Below are 24726 nucleotides of genomic sequence, written 5' to 3' on the forward strand. Positions count from 1 at the left end.
CCGGGCCCGGCCTCGCGCTGGCTCCCCAAGGGCTTCCGTCAGTGACAGCAAACGGTCATCACCCAGCCCACCGCCAACGGGGCCTCCGCCTTCGTAAAAGGGCACCTGAGCCCCAGGGAAGGCGGGTGCGGGGAGGGGGCCGAGGTCTTCTCCCGTCCCAAATTCCCCGAGGAGGCGGGGCCTCCTGTGATCCCATTCTGACCCGCCCCCGGAGGGGAGGAGCCGTCCCTAAGCCCCCGCCCTCAGATCAGGGTCCTCCCACCCCGCCCCCTTCCCGCCCGGATCGCGCAGGGCCTGAGCGCACCTGTAGAAGGACCACTTAAGGAGGAAGAGCTTGGCGGCCTTGGGGAAGCCGGCGCTGCCCTGGTAGGGCTTAAGCACCTGGCTCACGACGCCGTCCAGCCAGGCCGCCCACTGCTCCAGTGAGTTCTGCTGCTGCAGGGTCACCTTGAAGTCCTGCTCCAGACGCTGCACCACGCGGTCCTCGCAGCGGCATACCCACGAGGCCTGCTCCTGCAATACAGCGGGCACGTGCCCGCGGCTCAGCCACCGCCCCGGGGCCGCCCCGCGCTCACCGGCTCCGCCGCGCGCTCACCTGCACGTTGGCGAAGTCCACGCGGTTGAGGTCGCTCAGCATCTGGTTGATCTGCGCGGTGTTCTGCAGCACCGCCCGCGCCGCCTGCGCCAAGTGGTTGAGCGACGTGTAGCGTCGCAGCGTCTGCGCGAAGGCACCGGCCGCCGCCACCTGCGGGGCGGGGGGAGGGGGGGAGGCTTGTGGCTTGTGTGGAACCCACCTCCACCCCCGCCATCCCCTGCCCCACACACTGCAACTTCTCTGATCCTTTCTTTCTCCTAAAAGGGAGGGATGTATCTTGTCGTTTTTGTTGGGAAATCAAGGGGTTTGGGATTTTCAAACTTTGGGTGGACACCCAAAGTATGGGACAAAAAAAAAAAAAAAAAAATCAATGCAATGTGTCTGACCAGATTATTTTTCTTTTAAATTTTATTTAAGCGAGAGAGAAAAACTGTGCACACGAGCAGGGGAGAGAGGGGAGAGGGACAGAGGGAGGGTGGGAGGGAGGGAGGGAGAGGGAGAGGGAGAGAGAGAGAGAGAGAGAGAGAGAGAGAGAATGCCAAGCAGGTGCCACGCTCAGCCCAGAGCCAGACACGGGGCTCAATCCCACAACCCTGGGATCATGACCTGAGCCAAAATCAAGAGTCAGAAGCTCAACCGACTGAGCCACCCAGGTGCCCCGTGTTATTATTTTTAATTAAAGGACACAATACAAACTCTGAGGGCACTGCCTAGAAAGGCCATTGCTTGGATTGTTATTCCTTTGAGTGTCAGGGAGGGTGGGGTTTTGTTCATCTCCGTCATTGCTGTGCTCCCAGCATTGAGAACCATGCTGGCACACAGCAGGTGCTCAATAAATGCATGCTGAATAAATGAATGAATACATGAGTCTTGCCAGTTCTGAAGGGCTTCCCCCTGGATCCAGCTTCTACTCTTTCCACCCCTCACCCCCCACCCCACCCCCCACCCCCCAGTGTGCAGTGTGCTCAGGGGTGATGCTTCAGATGTCTGGTTCTGTACGACTGTCTTGTTACCATTTTAAGGACAACAAAACAACCCTTTTCTTCCTTTTACTTTTTTTGGTCAAGAGCAAGCACGTCGCATCTAATCCCTCACATGTACGCAGTGAATGTGCAGCATTGACGCAGAGGGCCATTATTCTGTTACCTTATAGATGGTGCTTTCCCCCCCCTGTTGAAACCATCTGAAGAGAACTGCTTCAAGCTGCATTTGGTTTTTATTTTTTTAAGATGTCGGATCGTGTACAAAAATACCACCAAGGGGTTGTGTTTCAGAAGTGGGCACCTGAGGAAGCCGGTTTGTAAAGACAACACCCAAAGCTCACTCTGAGGGAACAGGAACTGCCTCTCTAACAGGCAGGGGAGACCAAGGCCCCCAGCCCACAGTTCCATGGCCAGGAGGGAGGAGCTGGGCTGTGCACCCAGGCTGGCCGCTCGGCCCGCCCTCACCTTCACACGCAGCATCTCCTCTGGGATGTTCACCATGGCGTGGGTGAGCCAGCTCTCCAGGCTCTTGGCAAAGTTCCGGATCGCTTGGGTCAAGGCACCTGTGGGTGGCAGCGGGGGCGTATCAGGACCGCAGGGGGGAGGCGGGAGGGCGGGGGGTGGGGGGTGCGGCAGCGGCGCACTCACTGGGGATGGGCCGCAGCACGTCAGGGATGAGGATCTCCACCAGGCCCTGGTACAGCACGTTGTCACAGTGCTTGGTCCACTGCAGCACTGGCTCAAACTTGGAGAGGAGCACCAGGCTGGCCTTGGGCAGCCGCTTCTCAGCCTCGTCGTGCCTGTGGACACCCACCCCGCCCCTGAGGTCAGGCTGACACGGGCACAGGCACCGACCCGCTGCAGGGAGGAGACGGCCCAGCGAGGCGCGCTATCCCCCCGCGCCGTCAGACCGACACACAGGCACGCTCTGGGGTGGGGGTCACAAGGCCACGTACACCCCCAGACTGCAGGGGTTCGGGCAGTTGCCCCCCTTCTACATGATGGCCGAGGTCTGGCTGCCCCGGCCCCGGGTGCTGCTGACTCACACGGTGCCCCACTTCCTTCCCTCCTCCTCACTCCCACTGAGGGACTCACACGGCCAGCGGAGGCGCCTCGTTGGGCTGGCTGAGGTTGTACCTCCAGAAGGTTTTCCACAGCGTCTCCACCAGGGTGAACTGCAGGTTCACCATGACGTCGACAATGGCCTGTTGGGGAGGCTGGATGCTCAGGGACGGGGTGGGGGTGGGGCAGCATGGCCTTCCCTCACCCCTGCCCACCCAGCCGGCTGCCCTACCTCACAGTGTTCCCGGTACAGGACCTGGAAGGCCTTGATGTCCCCAGGCCCGACGCCCTCGGGGAGCACTTTGCCCTGGAGGTCAAGCTCCGAGAAGTCAGGGAGACTCCTCGAGGCATCTGGAGGCGGGAGGAGACACCATGAGGCCTTTATCCTCTACCTGCATGCACACCCCCCCCCCCCCAGACCTCTCCCCGGGGATCGTATCAGGTTGTCATCACCCTCCTCCCCAGCAGGGCCCCCCCCCCCCGCCGCCCCGCAGGCAGTGGGGGACGGTGAGGCTCTGCGGCGGGGGCGGGGGGACAAGGGAACCATGTGCATGCTCCCCGGAGGCCTCGGACCTGCCCCAGAGCCCGCCCCGTGGGCCAGGACACTCTCACCCAGAAACTGCTGATACTGCTGCACCTGCGCGCTGATGTCCGACAGCCCCGCGGCCTGCTGCGGCCCCACAGCCACGCCGTTCGTCATGCCCTCCATCTTCTGGAGGGGCTTGAGCCTGCAGAGGGGGCGGTTGGGGCCCTGAGACAGGCCAGCAAGCCCTGCCCCCCGCCCCCGCCCGCGCGGGGCCGCCCCTTCCCGCTACCTCTGCTTCTGTGAGAAGGGCTGGCCCCGCATGGCCATGTGCTGCTGGTCCTCCATCAGTCGCAGCAGGGGCGAGCTGGCCTTGATCCGCAGGCCGTAGTAGTGGTATTTGGAGTTGCCCCTGGGGGGGAGGCAGAGGGTGAGAGCCAGGCTGCGCCTGGGGTGGGAGTGGGGGGCTCTGGTTGTTCGCCGGGCCCTTCCCGTCCCCCCTGCCTCCTCTCTGCTTGGGGGACAAACAGCCCGGGGGCGAGACCCGTGTTCCGCAGAGCCGAGCGGGTGCCGCGCTGGGGAAGGACAGGAGCTGTGGGTGCCAGGCGAGGTCCCCACGTGCCAACGGCCTTCTGGGAAGGCGGGGCCGGCATCGGAGGGCACGCCTGGGCCCCTGATGCTGGCACGGGCCGGGAGCTCAGCACGGACTCGTAGACTAGTAGTTACAAGGACACCGCGGGCCCTGGCCTGAGCGCTCCGCACGCACAAAGGCCCGTGTTCCTCAGCCCTCTCCCCTGAAGGGTGCTCCTGGCACCCTCCACAGACAGGTGAAGAAGAAACCGCGGCACAGAGAGATGGTCAGGCACGTGCAAGCGAATGAGGCAACGGCCTAAGCTGGGAACTGGACCGGAGAGATGAGCAGGGCTCACCCCAGGGAGGTGTGGGCGTGGCAAAGGAGAAGCAGGGAAGAGTGGGTTCGTGGGATGGCTCCTTGTTCCGCCCTACATGAATTCACTCGAAGGCCCTGATTTAAGCACCAACCGGGTGCAGCTCCTGCATTTTAGCATTGGAAGCCGGATCAGAAACAAGAGAAGGGAGTAACCCAGAGTCATGTTGGATGGTGCTCCTCCGTAAGGAGAAAAAGCAAGCGGGGAAGGGGGTGGTCTGCGGAGTCAGGGAGGGGGGAGGCGGGAAGGCTGCAGTTTTAGTTACCGGGGCCAGGCGGCGTTTGAGGAAGACTACGGGGGAAGAGTGCGTGAAGGGGAAGGCATAGCTGGTGCAAAGGCCCTGGGGTGGGGATGTGTGGGTGTGACAGGAAGGGGCCAGTGAGCGAGGGCGTGACAGGGGTAGCCGGGGCCCTGGAGGACTTGGGAGCCGGGGCGGGCTTTGCGGCTGTCGGGGGTGGACGGCCCACCTGGTGCCCAGCCGTCGGGTGCGCAGGCCCATGAACACGGAGCGGATGAGCTTGCCGAAGGAGGCGGCGTTGACGGGCTCCAGCTTCTGCTCCTGGCAGTGCAGCAGGTAGTGGCAGTAGAGGGTGCTCCGTGGCAGGCTCACACCCTCGGCCGTCTCATAGTTGTCTAGGAGCCACTGAACCTGGGGCCGGACCAGGGACCGAAGAGCATGAGGAATTGCTTTAGTTTCTGGAATACCCATTGTGAAGTGTTCTCTGTACCTATTTTCTTTTCTTTTGTTAATGTTTATTTATTTTTGAGAGAGAGAGAGAGAGAGCACAAGCAGGGGAGGGGCCAAGCGAGGGGGACAGAGGATCCGAAGCGGGCTCTGCGCCGACAGCAGTGAACTCACGAACCCTGAGACCGTGACCCGAGCTGCAGGTGGAGGTTCAATTGACTGAGCCACCCAGGCGTCCCTTCTCTCTGTGCCCATTTCCAATTGTGACGCTGACAACCACGTTGTAGGTCACATCATAGCATAATCACCGGTGGGAACTAAATCTCATGGAACTCTCTAGAACTGCACCGTCTAACAGAGGTGCCTCCAACCACACGTAGCTATTTAAATTAATTTATACTGAGTGGAAAAGGCCAATGTCAAAAGGTCATGTGGAGTATGATTCATAGAGCATTCTCGAGATGACAGCATTATAGAAATGGGGAACAGATTCATGGTTACTGGGGGTTAGAGACGTTGGGAGGGAGGAGGGCGGGGGTTACTATAAGGGGTAGTTGGGGGGTGATCTTTGTGGCAGTGGAACAGTTCTGCATCGTGATTGTAGCGGTGGTTTTCCAAATGTACACCCGTGATAAAAAGATAGAAGTAGACCCCCCGCGTTGTACCAGGGCCAGGTTCCTGGCTGGATACTGTACTGCAGTCATGTAAAACGTAACTAGTGGGGTAATCTGAGTGGGCGGGGTAACCTGGGTGAGCCGCCCACGGGGGTCTCCCTGTACTATTTTTGCGGCTTCCTATGAATCTACAATTATACCAAAATAGCGTAAGGAAAAACAAACAACTCAGTTCCTTGGTGACCCCAGCCACATCTTAGGCACTCAATAGCCACATGTGGCCAGAGGCCTCTGTATTGAACAGCACAGAGGGAATACTTCTATCAATGGGGAATGTCTAGAGGACGGCAGTGTTCTAGTGAAGCGTGTCTGCAAACTTCGGGTAAGGACCCGTTACAGGGTCATGAAATCAGCTGGGTGGGTCACAACCAGCATTCGAACAACATAGACCTGAAGCCGGGCTACATGGGGGTATAAGGGAGGTTCAGCCTGCCTTCTGAGAAAGCTTCCGTCTCGGTTATGTGGTCCATGATGGGTGGCTAGGTCAAAGGGTGGTATTTATTTATTTTATTTAAAAAAGCTTTTTTTAATGTTTATTATTTTGGAAGGAGAGAGAAGAGAGAGTGAGCAGGGGAGGGGAGGGGCAGAGAGAGAGGGAGACACGGAATCTGAAGCAGGCTCCAGGCTCCGAGAGCTCTCAGCACAGAGCCCGACGTAGGGCTTGAACTCACGAACGGTGAGATCACGACCTGAACCGAAGTTGGACGCTCAACCGACTGAGCCACCCAGGCGCCCCCCAAGGGGCAGTATTTAAAATTGCTCCAGACCCCCGGGGCACCTGGGTGGCTCGGTGGGCAAAGCGCCTGACTTCGGCTCAGGTCATGATCTCACGGTTCTTGAGTTCAAGCTCTGCATTGGGCTCTGTGCTGACAGCTCAGAGCCTGCTTCAGATCCTCTGTCTCCCTCCCTCTCTCTCTGCCCCTGCCCTGCTCGCTCACTCTCTCTCTCTCTCTCTCTCTCTCTCTCTCTCAAAACTAAATAAATATTAAAAAATCAAAATCAAAATAAAAAAGATCACTCCAGACCCCAACTTCCAAGAGGACAAGGACCACCCTGAGACTACTAGGCCCTGATCCAACCACAGTCACAGAGCTAGTGAGAGGCCCGGCCCAAGTGACTCCATACAGCCCACCTCTGGGCAGAGAGAGGTTTTCTTGTCGCCTTCTAGATGGACAAAGTGCCTTGCTCAGGGCAGCTCCCCCCATGCTGGTGCCTGCCTCTCCCTCCCCTTGCTATACCCCTGCCATCATCGGTTCTGATCACAGGAGACAACACTTCTCGGGCCCTGGTCTAACAGCCTCATGCATATGAGCTGAGGCCCAGAGAGGCTGAGTAACTTGTCTGAGGCTACACAGCCAGGATCTGATCCCCGGACATCTTCATCTGAGGACTCCGGCGCAAGGGTGCGAAGACTCCTGCTGCCGGCGACCAGTGACCACCCACCGCCCGCGCCCAGCACCTCCCCCCGCCTCCGGCCCTGCATGCCTTTTCTGGGGCCCGAGTCGGCACTCACGGTGGCTGGCGAGGCACGCGTGGTGTGGGAGTAGGACTGGCTGGCGCTGCCCAGCATGTAGCCGCCCTGGATCACATAGGTGCCTGCTCCGCTGCCGCCGCCGCCACTGCCGCCGCCGCCACCGCCCCCGCCGCCGCCGCCGCCGCCGCCCCCGCCGCCGCCGGTGCCGCCGGTGCCGCCGGCGCCGCCGCTGGCTCCACCCGCGCTGCTGGCGGAGCTGGTGACGACCTGGCTCCCGGACACGTACATGGGCACAGAGCCGCTGCTGGCCACCGCCTGGGAGGTAGCGGGCGTGCTGACCTGCGCAGCTGTGCCTGCAGCTTCGTAGTAGCTTGCGCCCGCTGTCTGCGTGTACAGCGGCGTCTCCGGGTAGGGGTAGGTACTGGAGCGGCTGAGAGGGAAGCAGAGGCAAGAGTCAGCGGGCAGGAGCTGGGCAGCCGAGGGGCGGGGCGGAGGGGGCTCCTGTGGCGCCGGGGTCCTCCCAGGATGGGAGCCAGAGGCCGCCAACGTTTACCCATGCCGGACCAGGCACCACTCTGAGCGAGTGCCTGATGGGGCGCAATTTTCCATGTAATCATCAGAACGGCCTCTGGCATGGGAGCCCACACCTCAGATGTGAAGAAGCCAAGACAGAATGGCTAGGTCACTTGGAATAGGGCACACATTTCACTCAATTAAAAACAAAACAAAACAACCAACTCATCGAGCACCTACTGTATGCTGGACACTGTTGCAGGCACTACAGACCCAACAGTGGGTAAGACAGAAAAAGCCCTGCCCGGGGGAGTTCACGTGGTCGCGGGAAGCCAGAGGAGAAGCAAGCACAGAGGTGAATCAAGGGCATCGCAGAACGTGGTCCGTGCCCAGGTAGTAAACGAGCCGGGAAGAGGGGGCTGGAGAAAGGGGAGGTGGCCTCCCTTCAATCCGGTGGCCACCCTGGGGGGCCATTCAGCGACGACTTCTGGAGTGCAGAGCATGTCCCTTTTGAGGCAGAGGAGCGTTCTCCTCCAGCCGTCCCAGGACCCGCGTCAGATGATGCGGGGTCTCAAGGCTGCAGTTCATAGCAAGAGAGCAAAAACAACTGGAGGACAGTCCTCTTTGGAGGGCAGTTAAGTGAAAGGTGACAGAATCCTAAGAAAGGGTAAGAGAGAGGAAGATCCTGCCAAAGAAGCAGCTCCAGAACATTTTTTCAGGTGAACGAAAGAGGTGGGGAAAGGTAAGGATGGGGTTTCCGGAACAGGGGGGAGACTGTGCCCCATTTCCTATCTATGTCTGCATCATGCGGGTGGAGGCCCCATGGATGGGGAGTAGGCATCTCACAAGACATCGTTGGACACAGTTTTGGTTTCTGAGTCCTCTTAACTTATTAGTGATTCAAAACAACATCAAATTTTAAAAATCCAGAAAGGGAGCAAGGCCGGCCAGCTGGGACCCGCCGCAGAAGGCTCTGTTGTAACAGGCTCCTGAAGGAAGCTGGGGAAGGAGACTTGCAGGCCTCCAGGGCGGCAAGGAGAAGGCGGGGGGAGGGGCAAGGGGGGAGGGGAGGGGGGGGGAGGCTGGTCACCCGAAGCGGGCGCCCTACCTGTTGGACACCAAGAGGCAGCTCTTGACTGCGGCATCCTGGTCCACGTCTACTGAAGTGGCACTGGGTGGCACCAGCAAGTGCCCTCCACCCCATCCCCAGGCAGGGACCACAGCCAGCCCAGCCCAGCACCCCACCCCACCCCACATCTGGAGCCACACGTGCTCGAAAAATGGTGCTCTGGCAGCAATTTGCTGCATGATTGAATGAACGTGTGCGTCTCTGGACAGAGCCAGAGCCAGAGGTGCAGGGACTGTGGCTTTGGCCAGGGAGGGGGTCCAGGCTGGCAAAGGGCTGGGAAGCCAGTTAAAATCCACTGCAAGAGACAGACAGGGGACACAGTGCTACTAACAATTTCACCAGAATCCGATGGCAGTGACGGGCTACGTGTGATCCCACACGCGATAACCACGGAGGGGAGAATTCAAACAGAAGCAAGGACAGACACTACCAGGGGAGGCAGAAGGAGCCAGCCCGGCACCACAAGGCCTGGGCTTGTGCCTCAGTTCTACTTTCTGGGGGCCTTATGGGGGCCACTCTTCTTTCCGGAATGCCCTGTATGGTCCCTACCCACTCTGGTTAATTGCGTGGCTCAGAGAGTGGCAGCATGGGAAATAAGTCAACGGAACTATGAGGTAGCTGGAGGCCGTCGACCATGACTCAGGTGCCAGGGTCAAGCCCCCTGGGATAGGCCACAGCACCACGATCCAGGGACTGAGTTGCTCTATGAGCTAATCCCCAGCATCACGCCCTTATGGGACAGGTGGGTGGGGGATGTAAGAAAAAAGGTCAGACACAATGCAAAGAAAACCGAATGAAGCTTCCGACAATTAAACCGACAATCACCGTGATCCTGGAACTATTACTGTGAAGGAGGAGAGAGCGAAGGTGGTGTGAGGGGTCTCCCGGACAACAGTGAGCCAGAGCGGAGGCTCGGGCAGGCCTCGGGCATGGCATGTGCCTGACGTGGCAGGTGCTGATAATGCTGCAGGGCACGCGACAGCAGGGAGAGGAGGGCCCCCAAGCGTCTGCACTGGCTGACGGCACTGGCTACGACGTTCACGCTATGTCTGCACCGTGGAGTATTATGCAGCCATTAAACAGGGTGACTAGGACCCGGTCAGAGAAACAGGGAAGAGCTTTGAGACACACAACTGGGAAGAAATAAAGGACAGAACATTCTGCCTGTTTCTGAACAAAAAAGGGGCTAGTTTCTATTCTCAGGGTGTCTCTAGGAGGAAACAAAGAAACTGGTCACAGCACTGCCTTTGGAGCAAGCTTGGGGGTCAACAGGGAAGATTTCTTTTTCTTTAACATTCCCTACTAATTCAGAAAGTTTGTCTTATAAAAATTAAAGTTTCTTTTTTTCTTTTCTAAAAACCAGGCTCATCTGACCCCAAGGTCTTAAGTTATACTGGGATGCCTTTCCCAACCTGCGAGGGCCCCCTCTGCTTTGCCCCTGCCTGATGGCTGCTGGTTATCCTGGGGAAGCACCTATCACCTGTCACCTGAGGCCTTGAAGGCTGGCTGGTCGGCTAGGGGCAGGGACTCTCAGGCCTCAAGTCCCAGCAGGGTCCTGAGCCGACCTAGGCCCCCCCCCCCCCCCCCCCCCGCGCCCACTCACATGGCACTGGCCGTGTAGCTGGCGTCACCACCCTCCACATACTGCACTTGGCTGGAGTACACGTGTGGGACGGGCACCTGCTGGAGCTGCTGCACCTGGTGTGGGAGGAAGGGCACACAGGAGGTCAGGGGTGGGGCGGTTCCTCTGCCTCTGTCTCTGTCTCTAAAGGGCTGGTAGCTGTCCAAGCTCGCAAGGACACCTGGCTCCCCGGCGGGGAGGCTGCATTTCTGGACTTTCTGAACACATCCTGGACAGGGCCAGGGGTCAGAGGCCCAGGGGTTGTGGCCTTGGTCAGGGCTGGGAATCGGGTGGAGCTGTGTCAGAAGCCAGGACTCTGTGCTTAGGCTACGGACGGCAAGCATGGGGCCTGACGTGAGGCGGGCTGAGGAGACCCCGGAGTCCTACTCTGAGCGTGAAAGCTGGACCCCACAAGTAGAGCCAAGCACTGGGACAAGGCTGTCACTAGAGCTAAAGCCAAAGCTGGAGCCTGAAAACCACATACAAACAGGGCCTCAGGGGTGGAGCCTGCATCAAGGGAAGGATCCCCGTCTGTAGGGGCGGGGCCTGGAAGCTAAGTATAGGATGTCAGGGGAGGAGCCAGAGGCCAGGGGTGGGGCTCCGGTTGGCGGGACACAACCTGGAATTACTGACAAGGTTTGGGGGGCGGGGCCTGAATTCCCCACCCCCACCCCCCGCCCGTCTGTTGGAGTGGAGCCTGGGACCTGGGACCGCCAGTCTTGGGGGTGGGGGTGGGGGTGGGGTCGGAGGTGGGTCCCCACGCTGGCCGGGCGGAGGTGGGGTCTTCAGGGCCAGCAGGGCCAGGCGGGCAGCCTGGGGCCGGGCGCCGGCCCGGGGCCGGCGGATCCCGCCCCCGCCCGCCCGATGCCCCCCGCCCGTGCGTCGGCCACCTACTTTGAGGGCCGTGGCGGCCGTGCCGAACACTAGCACCTGGGGGACTCTCTGGATCCTGACCCTCTGGTCGGGGCTGGCTCGGGCCGGGAGCCCGGGCAGTGGCTCGAAGACCACTTTCTGCTGCGGCAGGAGCAGGTGCGGGGGCATCACGCCCACCAGCTCCACCCACTGCTCGGCGCCCGGCTCGTAATGGGGCGGCGGCGGCTGGGGGCTGCCTAGCTGCCGGACCTCGCCCCTGCACGCGGGCGGGAGCGGCGGCGGCTCCGGGGCCAGCGCGCTCGGCCGGGGCCCGGGCGTGGGTGGCCGGGGCGGCGGCTCCGGCGGCGGCGTGGGCCGGGGCTCCTGCTGCTCTGCCTTCCTAGCGGGAAACTGACTGCCTGAGCTCTGGAGGACAAACAGAGACACTGGGGGGTCACCGGGAGCGGCCGCGGGCGGGGCTCTAGGCCTCCGCCGCCCACCGGGTCGCTGAGCCCACGCGGCAACCCCACAGAAGATCCCGCCCGGTGCCTCAGGGAGGGGAGAATCCAGATCTCTCTTAGCAAAACCTGGGCCCTTGAACCGCCAGGTGCCGGGGAGAGGGGAGGCTCCAAGACAGAGTCTACGGCCCACAGCCCAAGCCCTTGAGGAACTCCGCCCCCCCCCCCCCCCGCCCCGGCCCTCCCCCCGCCCCCGAGCCCCCCGCCCCGCCCCATTCCCTCCCTGCAGCCTGATGGGCCCGCACCCACCCCTCCCCAGCCCGGGGCCTCCCCAGTCCCAGTTTGCCCAGAGGTAAGTGGAGAAGACACGCACCTCTTGAGCCACGTGAACTGGCTGGAGCCCCTGCACCGTAAGTTGCTGCACGGGGCCGGCTTTGGGCGCCTGTGGAGTGGCTTGGACCACGGACCTCTGGGATGGAAAAGGCAAGTCAGACTGTGGTAACCGTGGCGACCAAAGGCCCACCCATCCCTGAGCACCCACCCCATGCCCACATGAACTCCTGTAAGCCTCACAGCAGCCCGGTGAGAAAGAGGCCACCATTCTCCAGCTCTTCCCTGCCGGCCCTGCACCAAGTGCCTTTGAGATTCAGGACCACATTGACCCCGGGCGTTCAGTTAGAGGCGTGAACAGAGGCTCATCAAAGTGAGGCTGACAGGAAGTGGCAGAACTGAAGTTGAACTTGGGACTGACTGCGGGAGTCCTTGCCACCCACCCCTACTCTGGACATGAGTTATCGCACACCCCCACATCCGCCATGCCTCCTCCTCCTTACTTTCATGCTACCGCAGGAATACTGACATCGCCCTCAGGGCACAGAGCGAGGGGCAGAGGCTGGGGGTGGGGTGGGGTGGGGTGCCGAGTGGTGGATTAGGACTCGGACCCAGGCCTGGAGGTTCAGAGGGTGCGTGGTGCTCGGCAGGACATCTGCGAATCCTTCGGGATGGGGTTTCTGCTTTTCCTCTGGGGGAGGTCTGTGCCTTTCATCTGGTTTTGCGAGGGGTTTGGGACCCCACAACGTGAGGTCCCCCACAACCAGATGGCAGACGACCCTTGCCACTTAACCTGCTCCAGCAGCTCAGAGCATAGCCTCCTCCCAAAGGCTGGCCGTGCATTTGGAGGCTGGGCCTCTCCCTGAGCTCCTTAGGGGTAAGCCTGGACTTGGCCTCGGGGCTTCCTCCCGGCGAGTGGGCCCAAAGAGGCAAGGTTGTTTCTCAAAGTTGTTTCCAGCGCCCATTCAGTGTTAGGTGCCACCTGTGAGGACCACATCTCATCCCCCAGCAACCCCGGCCACCCTGCCCCCAGACTCCCAGGGCAGAAGCCATTATGCAGATAAGGATGCCGAGTCTGAAGGAGAGCCGAGGTGCTTGCCAGAGGCCCCCGGGGGCCGGCTGAGGATGCACCCCTACCTGCTTGGCTCCCACAGACCTTCCCGACCGCAGCTCTCACAGACAGCCAAGGAGGCCGCAGAGGCTGCCTGGCCAGGACCCCCTGCCCCAGCCACCGCCCGCCTTGGCCTGGCACCTCTTGGGTGACGGGGACACTCTGCTGAACGCCACAGACCTGCAGCTGCTGCGGCACTGCACCCGCGGGGGCCCCAGCCGTCTTGCTGGAGGAGCTGTTTGCCTGCCCCGGCGACCGCTGCGAGGGAAGGAGACACGGGAGCGTAGTCTGGGCACCCAGGCCCTGGAAAACCCTTCTCAGGAGGGCTGTCCCAAGAGCTACTTGGGGAGGGTGGCAGTCTACAGAGGTCTCAGTCTCCTAGGCCGGTAACTGGCCGCGTTTCATGAATCCAAATGCCTAGTCCCTGCCGTAGCCCCGCTCACTCCCAGGCAAGGCTAGGGGTTCGGCTCAGAGGTGCTGGTGGGGGGACCCACCCTCTGCAGCCCAGATGGCCTCAGCTCAGAGGACACCTATGCCTCCGAAATCAGAGGGACTGCCGCCTTGAGGTGAGGAGGGGTAGGTGAGGCAAGCCCCACTTTCCAGATGGGAAGGGATGTCCCAAGGCCACACAGCTGAGTGGTGGCACCGGGCACTGACCCCAGGCAGATTGGTGACAGAGTCCCTGTTAGCTCTGGGCCATGCTGTGGCCACACGGAGCTGACGGCACTTGGTATTATTAGCTGTTTTACACAGAAAACACTGGGCTCAGGAGGCTCCAGGGGCCTGGCCAGAGTCCCCCAGGAAAAATGGCTGAGCTGGGGGTCTGACCCCAAGCTCCTGATGCTGCCACCTATGCTCCCAGCCACCCGTGGTCTGCCTGCCTCCAACACACTCATTAGTGCTTAGGGGGTCCCCAGAATCCACCCTGTAGTCTGGGGAAGAGCCTCTACCAGCCCTGAGGGGCGCAGGGGGACCCGCTTTGCTTCCTGGGACGCGGGGTCCTGATGTGGAGCTGCGAGGCCCATCTCAGCCTGGGGTGGGAAGCAGCTCAGAGCTGGCAGGGCCACGAGTCAGGCAGCCAAGCCACCCGACCCAGGCTCAATAAGGACTTTGGAGGAGCGAGTGGGCTTGGGGGCGCAGGGACCCCTCCAAGTATACTCTGGGGGTACATGCCCAACCCGGGGAGAGAGGTACAGAGAGGGCAACTGATGGGGCCACCACCTACCTCAGGAGGCGAGTGCACCTGCTGGGTGCCATGCACTGTCAGGGAAACCTGGCCACCCTTGCCGCCTGGGGCCGTGCTCTGCACCACCAGACGCTGCGTGGGGAGAGCCTAGAACCAGGAGGAAAAAGGACCACAGTTCACTCACAACAGCCCGTCCGGTTCCCGCGAGCATCTGCGCCACACCAGGCGATGTCCTGGTGGTGCTCACCCGTCAGCTCACAAAACTGCCCCGACGGCCCCCGGGCAGCACTGTTACTACCCCCACCGCACACAGGGTGACAGCGAGGCTTGGGACGGCGAAAGCGCTCGCCTGAGGCCCTGGAACCGGTAAGTGGCCGAGCCAGGGTTGACGTCTAGGGAGCCCGGCTCCACAGGCCATGCGCAATATGCTCTCACCCTTGAAGCCCGCCCGTTCTGGGCGGAGCCCCATCACACCGCCGGCAGCCTTCTGGGGGACAGGCCACCATGTACTCACGGTCCCCGTGCTGGCTACGGGCTCTTGGCTCCTAACTGGCATTGGGTTCTCTGCTTTGAGATATCGGGGCCGGGCCTGAAAGCCACCTTCCTTACTGCTACTCCTCGGCTGTCTATTAAGATGTCCTCTGCAGCAACTCCTTCCCCAACGGGCCCTGACTGCCACCGTCTCACTGGCCGGAGGCGGCGGTCATCCCCCTGGATGGGGCCTAGGTCCTTGATGCTGGTGAAGGCACATCCGAGCAGGCCACCAGGAACTGGCTCTGCAACCCAGGGGGAGGCCGGGCCTGGTGTGGCAGCCTTACCTGCTGGGGCACTGAGATGTTGGTGAGCTGGAGGGGAGACACGTGGCCCGGCTTGGCCTGCACGCTTGTCTGGACCAGCAGATGCTGTAGGGGCAGGGAGTAAGGACCTGAGCCATGCGGGCTTCCCCAGGGCGGGGTGGGGGTGGTGGCTGAAGCGAACATCTTGCTAAGAACAGGTGAGCAGATGGCTCTGGCAGCAGGGTGGGAGGGGAGGCCAAGTACCTGTGGCCACCGTCACCAATGCCCCTCTCGTGTGCCCTCCCACCCTGCCCCCTGGGGGGGGAGGGGAGTACGTCCTACCTGCTGGGTGCCCTGCACCTGCTGAACCACCTGAGTGGGGACTCCGGTCTGGCTGGCTGTGGAGCCCGGGCTGGCTTCTGATACAGTCTCACTGGCCCGCATGGCGCCTTCTGTGAGGAAGGGTCACTGGGTCAGCTCCGCCTGCTGTCCCTGTCAACCCTGAGCCTGAGCCTGAGCCCATCAGGAGGGGACGAAGTGGCTTGAAGCTGATCCTCTGACAGAGCGGGGTCTCTCCAAGATCCTGCCTGTCTCCTGGCAGGCCCTGACAGTGCACATTGGGATAAGCCTTAAGGACCTGTGGCCCTTGACATGCAGAAGCAGCCCCATCCCACCCCACCCCTCCTCGTCCCAACGCTAGACCAGGAGGGGTGACTGAGGAGCCGTGATGCTCAGGCCCAGAGGGCTGGATCCCTTTCCCCAACAGATAGGACTTGTGGACAGCCAGTGACTGACCCCCTTCCCCAGGGTCTCAGCAGCCCTGGAAGGACCAAGGTGCTGGGGCCACCTTCCTCAAGAGGACTCTTGGCTTCCCAGGAATGGGAGATGGTCAGGAGTGAGCTCAGAAGGCCTTGCCAGCCTGTGGCCAAGCACCACCCCCCCTCCACTGTCCCAGCCTCCCTGTCCTCGGTGGGGCGGGGGCAGCGGGGGGGCTTGGAGGTGGGCAGGCAGGTACTCACGCTGACAGGCAGCCGAGAAGAGGCAGTCGTAGAACATGGTGCCCACCTGTCCCCGCCCTGCCCCTGCCCCCGTCCATCCAGGGGAACCTGCCCCACGGTCCTCACTCCTTGCCCACCTCTTTGGGAACAGCAGGGTGCGTGGGCAGCTTTCTACCCACAACCTTGGGGAGCTAATCCCTCCCGGTGGATGCAGAGCTCCCGGCTGCCCTCTTAGAATAAACACTCTCCTCCCAGCAGACACGGCCCAAGCAGGGCCTTCTCTGGGCCGGGGCCTTGCTATGAAGTCAGGAGGGAGGCTGGTACCCGGAGATGCTATCGGGCAGGCGCAGGTCGAGTTTCATGCACATCTCGCTGAGTGATTAACAAGGGAGCTGAGAAGGGGAGGGGCACGGGGGGCAACTGTCCTTGAGGGATGCTGGCTGGGAGCCCCCCGCCCCAGTCAGGATACCACCCATCCTGCCCCCTCCCTGTGGCCTGGCTTGGTCCCAGCAGTTCCAGAAGCCAGGGTAGGGTGGTGGGGCGCATATGTGCCTGCCTTCCTCCAAAGTGCTACCAGGAGCTAAGCTGCCAGTGCCACCTCCCCGGGGGGTCCCTGGCAGGACTGGAGGGTGGTGGGCAAGGAGGAGGGGTACCTATAGTGCTTCTAGTGCCCCAAGTGTTGCGCTACAGTCTTCCCGGGTAGCTGGAGACAGAAAGAACTTTTATCACCCCTGTTGTTAGATAAGGCAAGCGACAGGGAAAGAGGAAATGACCTGCTTAAGGTCACCCAGATGGGAAGTGGCAAGACAGGATGCTGGCCCAGATCTGTGCCCACATAAACCTCACATTGTGCGTAGAATCCAGAGTCTCGGGTCATGCTTGGGCTGACACCCCAAGGGCCGTGGTAAACAGTGAGGGGGGGCGGTCAACAGGAACCCCAGAAGGACCAGAGCATCGGGAACCGGGCCTTGGCTATGTGGGGACGCAGGCTTGGGAGAAGAGCCTGGCCAGGGCAGAAGGGCAGTGCCAGGGAGCAGCGAGAACCTCAGGGACCAAGTCTGGAGCAGAGCTCAGGAACGTGTTATGCATTGGGGGGAGGGGGAGTGGTGGCCAGATGTGGGAGGTGGTTGTTGGGGGAGGCCTCTCATTGGCCACACGTGGGACACACATTGGGACAACCTCAGGCCTGCTTGGCCAGCTGCCTCTGCAGCCAGTTCCAGGAGACACCAATCCCTAGATCCGGCTAGAGTCCTCCCTCGTATCCACTTAGGCTTCCCTGAGCAGTGAGGGAGGCAGCCATCACTGAGATGGGCCCCCGGGAGAAACCTGAGAAAGCCCTGAGTCACGTGAGGGGCCTGGCACACCTGGCCGTCCGTGGGACACGGGGAGCCAGGCCCAGCCCAAGGAATGGCACCCAACCGAAGAGGCCTCTGACAGGTTTTGTCTAGTTCATGGTGGGCCACTGAGCGGAGGGCTGGCCCCAGCTACCTCCTAGGCCCGGGGCCTCCAATGAAAACGCCTTCAGTGGGACCTTCAGCGGGACCCTCAGCAGCTGGGAGGCCTGGGGACCTGCTGAGACCAGGGGATGGGGAAGCCCCAGGAAACAGTCTGGGATGGTCCTCAAGGCTGGGAGCCCCGGATCTGCCAGGCCAGGAGGGGGTGCCAGGCTGCACCATGAAGTAAGCAGGTGAGATTCCAGAGTCTAATATTTGGATGAGGGGCTTCGTGTGTGTGTGTGTGTGTGTGTGTGTGTGTGTGTGTGTGTGTGTGTGTTGGGGCCTCTGCATCTGTCTGTCTGCTTTCTCCATTCTGGGCATGTGCATGAGACCAGGGAGGGCCCTGCAGCCTCAAGTCTATAGTCAGGAAGTGGCAGCTGGTTTCCTGTCCCTCAATCTGATGAGCATCACTTCCTCCCCGGGCCCTGCAACTTCCCCATTGAGACCGACTCACATCTCCAGGACCACGAGCTATGAGGGGGGAAGACTGAGGGAAGCCCCAGAGGCTTGATGACAAGCTGTCGTCCTCACGGACGACAGACAGGGCAGTCTGGCTCTCTCCCTCCCGATCCTTTGATCCTGAAATGACTTCCGTCAGGCGCTCTTGGAGCGGCCTGTGGGTCCTGGGTCCCTCGTCTGCCCTGACCTTGGCTTCCCCGTCTGTAAAGCTCTCTTTCGGACACAGGTCTTCCCGGACTCCCAAGGACTCCAAGTGTGAGCTAAGCAGGGAAGACAGGCTGGCCGCAGACCCTCCTTCAGCCCAGCCCTGTCTCCTGCAGGCCGGCTCAGTTTCACCTTCCTGCCACGGCAGCCAGGGCCCGCAGTGCCCTCCTTCCACCTCGAGTTTCGGGCAAGAGGCTGGCAGCCTGTGAGGACAGGCACTTATGGATCTAGAGGGCTGGTCCTGAGCAGGGAAACGAGTTTCCTTCCCATCACCTCCAAAGACACCTTCGGGCAGAGCCCATAAAGTCTGGCGTGTGGTGTTGCTCTCAGTTGGGCTTCCAGCCTGGGCTCCAGGTTGGATCTGGCCCCCCCCCCCCCCCCCCCCCCCCCCGCCTCCTCCCTGCGTCCCCCTGGGTCCCTGGTCAGCTCAGATTGCTCTGGCTCTGAAGGAGCCCCTGGCACCTTGCCGCAGCCTTGACTGGTGTCAGTTACCTCCCCTACCCCCGCCGCCGCGCCTGGGATGGGCTCACGTGACCCAGAGGCCACCCTTAGATGAAAAGAGACACTAACCCAGGAGAGGGTCATGGAGGAACCCTGGGAAATCACTGCGAGGGATGGGGGAGGGGCCAATGGAGCAGCAAGTGGAATGACAAGGTACAGCCAACCTCCTCTTCCTCAGAACAGACGAAGGAAGCATCACCCAGTAACCCTCTGGGGGACGGGCTCCCCGCCACCGGAACAGGGAGCAGCGAGGAACAGAAAGCCCCCAGCACCACCGTGAAAGACAGACCAAAGAAGGAATCCCTAGTGTCACCCCCGCGGCCCATTCACTGCAGCCCACCAGCATAGAGTGCCCCCACGGTATAATGGGGGACCAGGGGAGTGGGAGCAAAGGCCTGACCTCTAAGCACCAGGGGCTTGCTCCCTGGGCATGCATCAGGGAGCACAGGAGAGGCTGGGGGCGGGGAGAGAGGAACATGCCAGGAGTTGGGGGTACCCTAGGGCCTGGAGCCATGTGCCCTTTCCAAACCCTTGCCTTGAGGGCCCTGGACCCCCAAAGCAGCAAAAACCAGCACCCAGGAAGTCCAGGGCCAATCAGATGCCCTGTATGCTGAGCGAAGTCCTCCAGCAGTGACAGGCGAGGCCTCCCGCCTGCTCTCGGCTGCCCAGGGCTGACCGAACGTGAAGGCTGTGATGGGTCAGGCTGGCACTCACGCGGGTGCTCACCAATCATTCCACAAAGACCCAGGGGACAGAGCCCCGCCCTCAGGGATAAGGGGATGGGCGTCATCACTTCAGGTGACGATGAGTGTTAAGAAGAAAAATAAAGCAAAGTCAGGAGACGGAGCGAGCCGTGGAGGGTGGGGAGGTGTGGGCGTCAGGGAGGTGGCATCTGAGCAGACACCAGAACAGAGAGGACAAGCCATGGGAAGGTTTGGGATGAGCAGCGCTCCAGGCAGAAGGCGCCGAGAGCGCAAAGACCTGGAGGTCAGACTGAGCCTTGTGGGTTTTTAGAGCCGCAGGAAGGCCAGTAGGGCTGGAGCAGATGTGGGAGGGGGCAGGTGGGACCAGGTGGGGCTGGGAGGCTGGCAGATCTCCCAGCTAGAGTTGGAACGCTAGGCAATTGTCGGCAGGGGATGCAGGAAGGGCGGAGCTTTGAAAGCCCTTTCCTTGTGGGAGAGGCCACAGGGGGCCGGCTCTCCTCAGGTGAGAAAGCCAAGGTCAGGGTTTCTCAGAGAGGGTTCCCAGGGCCACCTGCCTCCGAATCATCTGGGTTGAACTGAGTTGTGATGCGATTAATCAATAGTTGCCATCAGGCTCCCTCTTGGGCGCTGTGGGGGTGGACGGTGGTGGGTGAGGGCAGGGGCTGGATGAGGGTGGGGGCCGTGGAGGTGGGAGAGATGGTGGGTGCTGGCAGCATTTAGGAGGTGGGGCCAAGAGGTCTTGCTCAGGGATGGGTAGGACGGGAATCCAGGCTGGCCTGGGCCCGGGTGTGGTATTTATTAGGACGAGGAAGTCTCAGGAGAGGGCGGACTGGATGAGGGGAAAACATCCAGAGTTCCATCTGGCCATGCTGGCTTGGGAGGCCTGTTCAACCCTGAATGGATGGGTCACAGGTGGCTGGGGTTCAAGGCCATGGCCCACGGAGTGCTGTTAGCACCGAGGTGGGAGTGAAAGTGGACACACTGGACAAGGCCACCCTGAAGGGACGGGAGGAGGAAAACAGCAAAGGGGGCTGAGAAGGGAGGCAGGAAGTGGGCAGAGACCAGGGCAGGAGGGTGCTTCTGGGAGGAAGGGGACCAGTGTGTCAGGTGGCTCCCAGGGACCAAGGAAGCAGACCAGCAGACAGACAAGGTGGAGCTGTGGGCGACTCCCACCTGGGGCCCTGGGCGGGGGGTGGGGGAAAAGCACAGGCCAGCAGAGGAGAGAAAACGAGTTAAGGAAGGGAGGGGGAACCCTTCAAGGAATTTGAACTTAAAAGGAAGTGAAGCCGTGGGCAGCAGCTGGAGGGGTGCAGGAACTGGGGTTTCTGGTTAAAATGGGAGCTGTTTCACTTTTGCAGGCTGGTGGGAAAGATGTGCAAGAGAGGGACTGAGCCACGAGGCCCTGGAGGGGCTGGCCTGGGATTTTCAGAGCTGGTGGGCACAGACCCACCCTGAGAGCTGTGAGGCCAGCTCAGGGGAGATGGGGTCCTTCTTGATAAGTGATGGCGCCTGTCCCCAGTCCCCAGTGAGGTAGGCAGCAGGGTCAGGGATCAGGAGGGAGGAGTGAGATGAGATGATGGAGGTGAGGGTCGGCTTCTCGCAGAGTTGGGAGGTGGGGTATGCTGGTGAGAAAACCCAGCAGGATAACTGGGCAGTGCTGGGAACCTGCTGGAGATCTGCGACCTGGGGACCCTGGCCATGTCCATGGCTGGTGCTCTCAGCATGGCTCTCACATGACATCCCTCCAGGCCAGTCCCTGTGGTAAAGAGTCACCACTTTGAGCCCCTGCTTGCCCCCACCCCCACCCCTCTCTGGAGACCCCGACACTGCCAGGAGCCTAAAGGATGCTGCTTGGGGCTCCGGCTACATCCGCTCTGGTCCCCTGGGGCCATGTCAGTTGCCACGTATCACTCTATATTGTCCTATCTTCCTAAACCCGGCCTTGACCTGCCCCTTCCACAGCCTCCCAGGATGGCTTTGCGATTCCCCCTCCTTCCCTTTCCATTCTGGAAGGATTGAGGGGCTTCAAGGCATTCTCCCCCTGTCCTACCCCCACCCCACCCCTCGGTGCACACTGGAAACCACTGAAGATGCCCAGTCCTGGTCTGAGCTCTGCCTCCTCAGGGGCGTGACTCCCTGTCCTGACCCTCTGCTCCCAGTCCCTCCTGCTGGGCCCATCTCTAGGACGTGGGAAAGATGGTCCAGGCAGGAATCACGGACACCACGACTCAAGCTTCCCGGCCACTTTCTCTAGAGCCACAGGGGAGACTGCAGTGAGAAACAGGGGTCCTTGGCCACGCGATCAAGAAACTGCCCAACCAACAGCCTCCCTCGGCCCCTGGGTCCTGCCAGAAACAAAAAGGGTGCACCTCTGGGGAGGCCTCCCGGCTGACCTCCCCAAAGTGCCCCCACGAATGCCTCGCATGAAATGAGGGCAGGCCGTTCGCCCTCCGTCTCCAACAGACGTTTGCAAACTTTAAGTCCCCCGCCCAGTCCTTTCCTCAAGTGGCAGTTTACTTGGGGACAGAGACAGAAACAGCTGTAAGGGCCGCCCTGGTGGAAAGGAGTTCAGGCGCACAGAAGCCTCGTTGCTTGGCCTGACCCCTCCTTCCCCAGAAATGCCCCCCACCACGTCCCCCGCCGGGGACCCCAGCAAGTTTGAAAGCTGCCGTGCTGTTGACAGGCACAGTGACAGAGGGAGGGCGTCCCTGTGCCCCCCTCCATCCAGGATGCAGGGCTCCCCAAAGTCCTGTCCGAGTCGTTCTCAGAGCACCCCCGGCTCCGAGGACATGTCCACTTACCAGAGACGGTGACCACGATGTACTGCTGGGACGCCGGGGTCGGGGTGGGGGCGCCAGCCGGCTGCGAGGGCGTGGGGGTGGCCGGGAGCTCCGTCACATACTGCTTCTGGCTGCCTGGTGGCTGTGCCTGGGGCTGGGGGCTCTGCAACTCAGTGACATATTGGGGCTGGGGGGTAGCCGCGGCGGCAGGCGGCTGGGGGGGCTGGGGCGCCGCTGCTGGCGGCGGTGGTGGCTGGGGCTGGGCCTGTGGTGGCTGGGATGGTTGTGGGGCTGCCTGGAGCTCAGTAACGTACGCTGGTGTTGCCATGCCAACAGTGGGGGAAATGATAATAAATAAGGCTTTTTTTTTTTCTTTTCTTCCTTGGGAAGAAGGGGAGGGGGGGGAAAAAAAAAAAAAAAAAAAAAAAGAAGGAAAAACAAGAATTAATCTACAGGCGGAGGAAACCAGGGGCAGCTCCTGGCTCCCTAGAGACACGGTTAGGTTCATCGCTAACTTAATTAAATCCTGAGGCTGGTGGCCAGAGACAACCAACCCATCACTGCAGGGGAACTGGTTATGGACTGGGGCTGGCCCACGCTTCTTCCACTCACCCCTGTCCAGGGCTTCTGCCTTCTTCCTTCCCAGCCTCGGCTGCCTGGGGGACCCCTGTGTCAAAGGAGGGTGAGGGAGGGTGGGGTCTTGGGCCCTCACCCAGAGACAAATAGTACACTTCTCCTGAGGGCTCCTGCAGACTGGGCAATGTGCTGAGTGCTTTCTCCCCATTATTTCATTTTAAACTTTGCAACAACCACGCCTGGGTTTGGGTTTGCTCCTGCCGGATGAGGAGCTGAGGCTCAGAGAGGTTAAGGAGCTTGCCCCAGGCCACACAGCAGGCTGAGGCTGAGTCCTGGGCACTCTGAGCACCTGAGTAGCTGGCTAATTGTTGGAAGGTAAGGTCGTGGGGAAAGCTGTCTCGCAGCCAGCCTGCCCCAGTTCCCTACATGCCTGCTATTTGGGCTTGGATTCTTGGCTGGGTATCATTCCCAGTGGGATGCCAGACAAGGGAAGAGTGTTTTTGAGTCCAAAAAGCTCTTAGAGCAGCTTGTGGCCACAGAGGCTTTCAGGCCCTTGAATGGACCGTAATGGGTTACCATAGCAGATGTGAGCTCATCACAGGAAGAGTGCCCTTCCGAGTCTAGGGGCACCGGGCTGGGAGCAGGCCCCGGCCACAGGGCAGGCTCAGCAGTCACCGCTGACCTCAGAACGGGGCCGGCCCAACCAGGCAGAGGCAGCCTTTCTGGCTGCTGAGGGGTCGTGGGTCCCGCTCCCAGGTACTGGGCTAGGCACCCGCCCCGCCCCTCCTGATGAGCCCAGTCCCTTCTAGCTGACCGCGCCCCTCCCAGTGCTAAGCCCCACCCCCGCAAGCCCCACCTCCCTCTCACCAAGCCCAGAAGATGGGCAAACGGTTCCCCCGGTGGCCGCCGCCGCCCACACTAACGGGTGCCATCCCCAGCCCCTGAACATCTGAGGACAGCGGAACAAACACTGGGGTGGTTAACAGAAGCTCCAGCCCCCGTATCTTCGCGGCCCCTGCCAGCCCAGGGAAGTATTTGAGTTTGACAGCCCTGCCCGTAGTCGCCTGTGACACCCGTGGGCACTCCAGGCCCCGCTGGCCGCTGAACCAGAGGCTCTCCTGTGCTAACCCTTGAGCACCTGTGTGCCATCGCACGCCAACAGGCAGCCCTCCGGCCACTGGTGACGAGGAGTGGGATTTGCAAGGGGAAGGACGCAGGGGGTGGGGGGGGGGGTGGGGGGGTGGGGACAACTCTTGGTTGACCGGAAGCCCCAGGAGCCCTGGCTGCGATCACCTCTGCACAGCAGCCCCATGACGGAGGAGCCACCATGGCCATTTTACAGATGAGCAAAACCACGCCAAGGGTACCCAGCAACTGGTAAGAAGAGGATTTGAACCCAGGTCTCTCTGAGCTCCAGATGTGTGCTCTTAACTGCTAGCCCCACCCCGGGAGCCAGGCGCAGGGCTCACTTACTTCTCTCAATCAGTACATAGCGTGTTCCCTGTTTTCCAGATGGGGACACCTGAGCCCCACGCACAGAGATTAAACACCTGCCACGCGCAAGAAGATGTCATCATCCTGCAGCCCCTGCCCTCCCAAAGTCTTCGTGCCAGCATCAGAGGGGCTGCCTTATGGGGGCTCCTCACACCATCAGGTCCAAACTCTGGCCGAGCTCAGGGGCTCGAGTCACGGCTGCTGATCAGTGTCCGTCTGTTTGGGGTCAGAGCCACCTCGACGCGAACCCTGACTGGTCTCTTAATTCATGAACACGTTACTGACCTTCCGCTGGGCCTCAGTTTCCCCATCTGTACCTGGGGATGAGGAGGACACCGATGCATAGGGCTGGTGTAAAGGTCCGACGAGACAAGCCCAGCACCCAGTAAGCCCTGAGAGGTGGAAAACACTATTCTCCTTCTCACTGAACAAGTATCTGTGCCACGTAGAGATGGAGGGGGAAGGGGAAAGAGGTCTTAGAAAGAGGTGCCCAGGGGGACTCCAACCCTGGTGTTTGTTCATCAGCATCACCTACGGAGCTAGTTAAATGCAGGCTCCTGGGCCCCACTGCCCAGAGTCTGGGATGGCCCCAGAG

The 24726-nt window shown here is 61.2% G+C and overlaps 1 protein-coding gene across 12 annotated transcripts in view; it reads right to left on the reverse strand.

The window, feature by feature from the left end:
* Positions 1-24726, reverse strand: part of RFX1 (regulatory factor X1) — a 32055-nt gene that overhangs the window by 1944 nt on the left and 5385 nt on the right. The window contains exons 2-20 of one of the 12 annotated variants that reach the window (XM_030301946.1): positions 22674-22728; positions 22083-22438; positions 15262-15371; positions 14962-15045; positions 14183-14290; positions 13099-13215; positions 11890-11985; positions 11101-11484; positions 10189-10283; positions 6983-7373; positions 4578-4759; positions 3456-3575; positions 3253-3368; positions 2873-2991; positions 2674-2783; positions 2227-2378; positions 2044-2141; positions 596-745; positions 305-513 (exon numbers count right to left, since the gene is read on the reverse strand). In XM_030301946.1, the coding sequence (XP_030157806.1) occupies positions 305-513; positions 596-745; positions 2044-2141; positions 2227-2378; positions 2674-2783; positions 2873-2991; positions 3253-3368; positions 3456-3575; positions 4578-4759; positions 6983-7373; positions 10189-10283; positions 11101-11484; positions 11890-11985; positions 13099-13215; positions 14183-14290; positions 14962-15045; positions 15262-15371; positions 22083-22389 (2948 nt within the window). In that variant the 5' untranslated portion in view covers positions 22390-22438; positions 22674-22728. Of the gene's footprint in view, positions 1-304; positions 514-595; positions 746-2043; positions 2142-2226; positions 2379-2673; positions 2784-2872; positions 2992-3252; positions 3369-3455; positions 3576-4577; positions 4760-6982; positions 7374-10188; positions 10284-11100; positions 11485-11889; positions 11986-13098; positions 13216-14182; positions 14291-14961; positions 15046-15261; positions 15372-22082; positions 22443-22673; positions 23429-24726 lie in introns of those variants that run through there. The other 11 variants (XM_030301933.1, XM_030301923.1, XM_030302000.1 and 8 more) reach the window with 11 other exon arrangements.

The sequence above is a fragment of the Lynx canadensis genome, chromosome A2 (assembly GCF_007474595.2).
Source record: "Lynx canadensis isolate LIC74 chromosome A2, mLynCan4.pri.v2, whole genome shotgun sequence".
Taxonomy (NCBI): Eukaryota; Metazoa; Chordata; class Mammalia; order Carnivora; family Felidae; genus Lynx; species Lynx canadensis.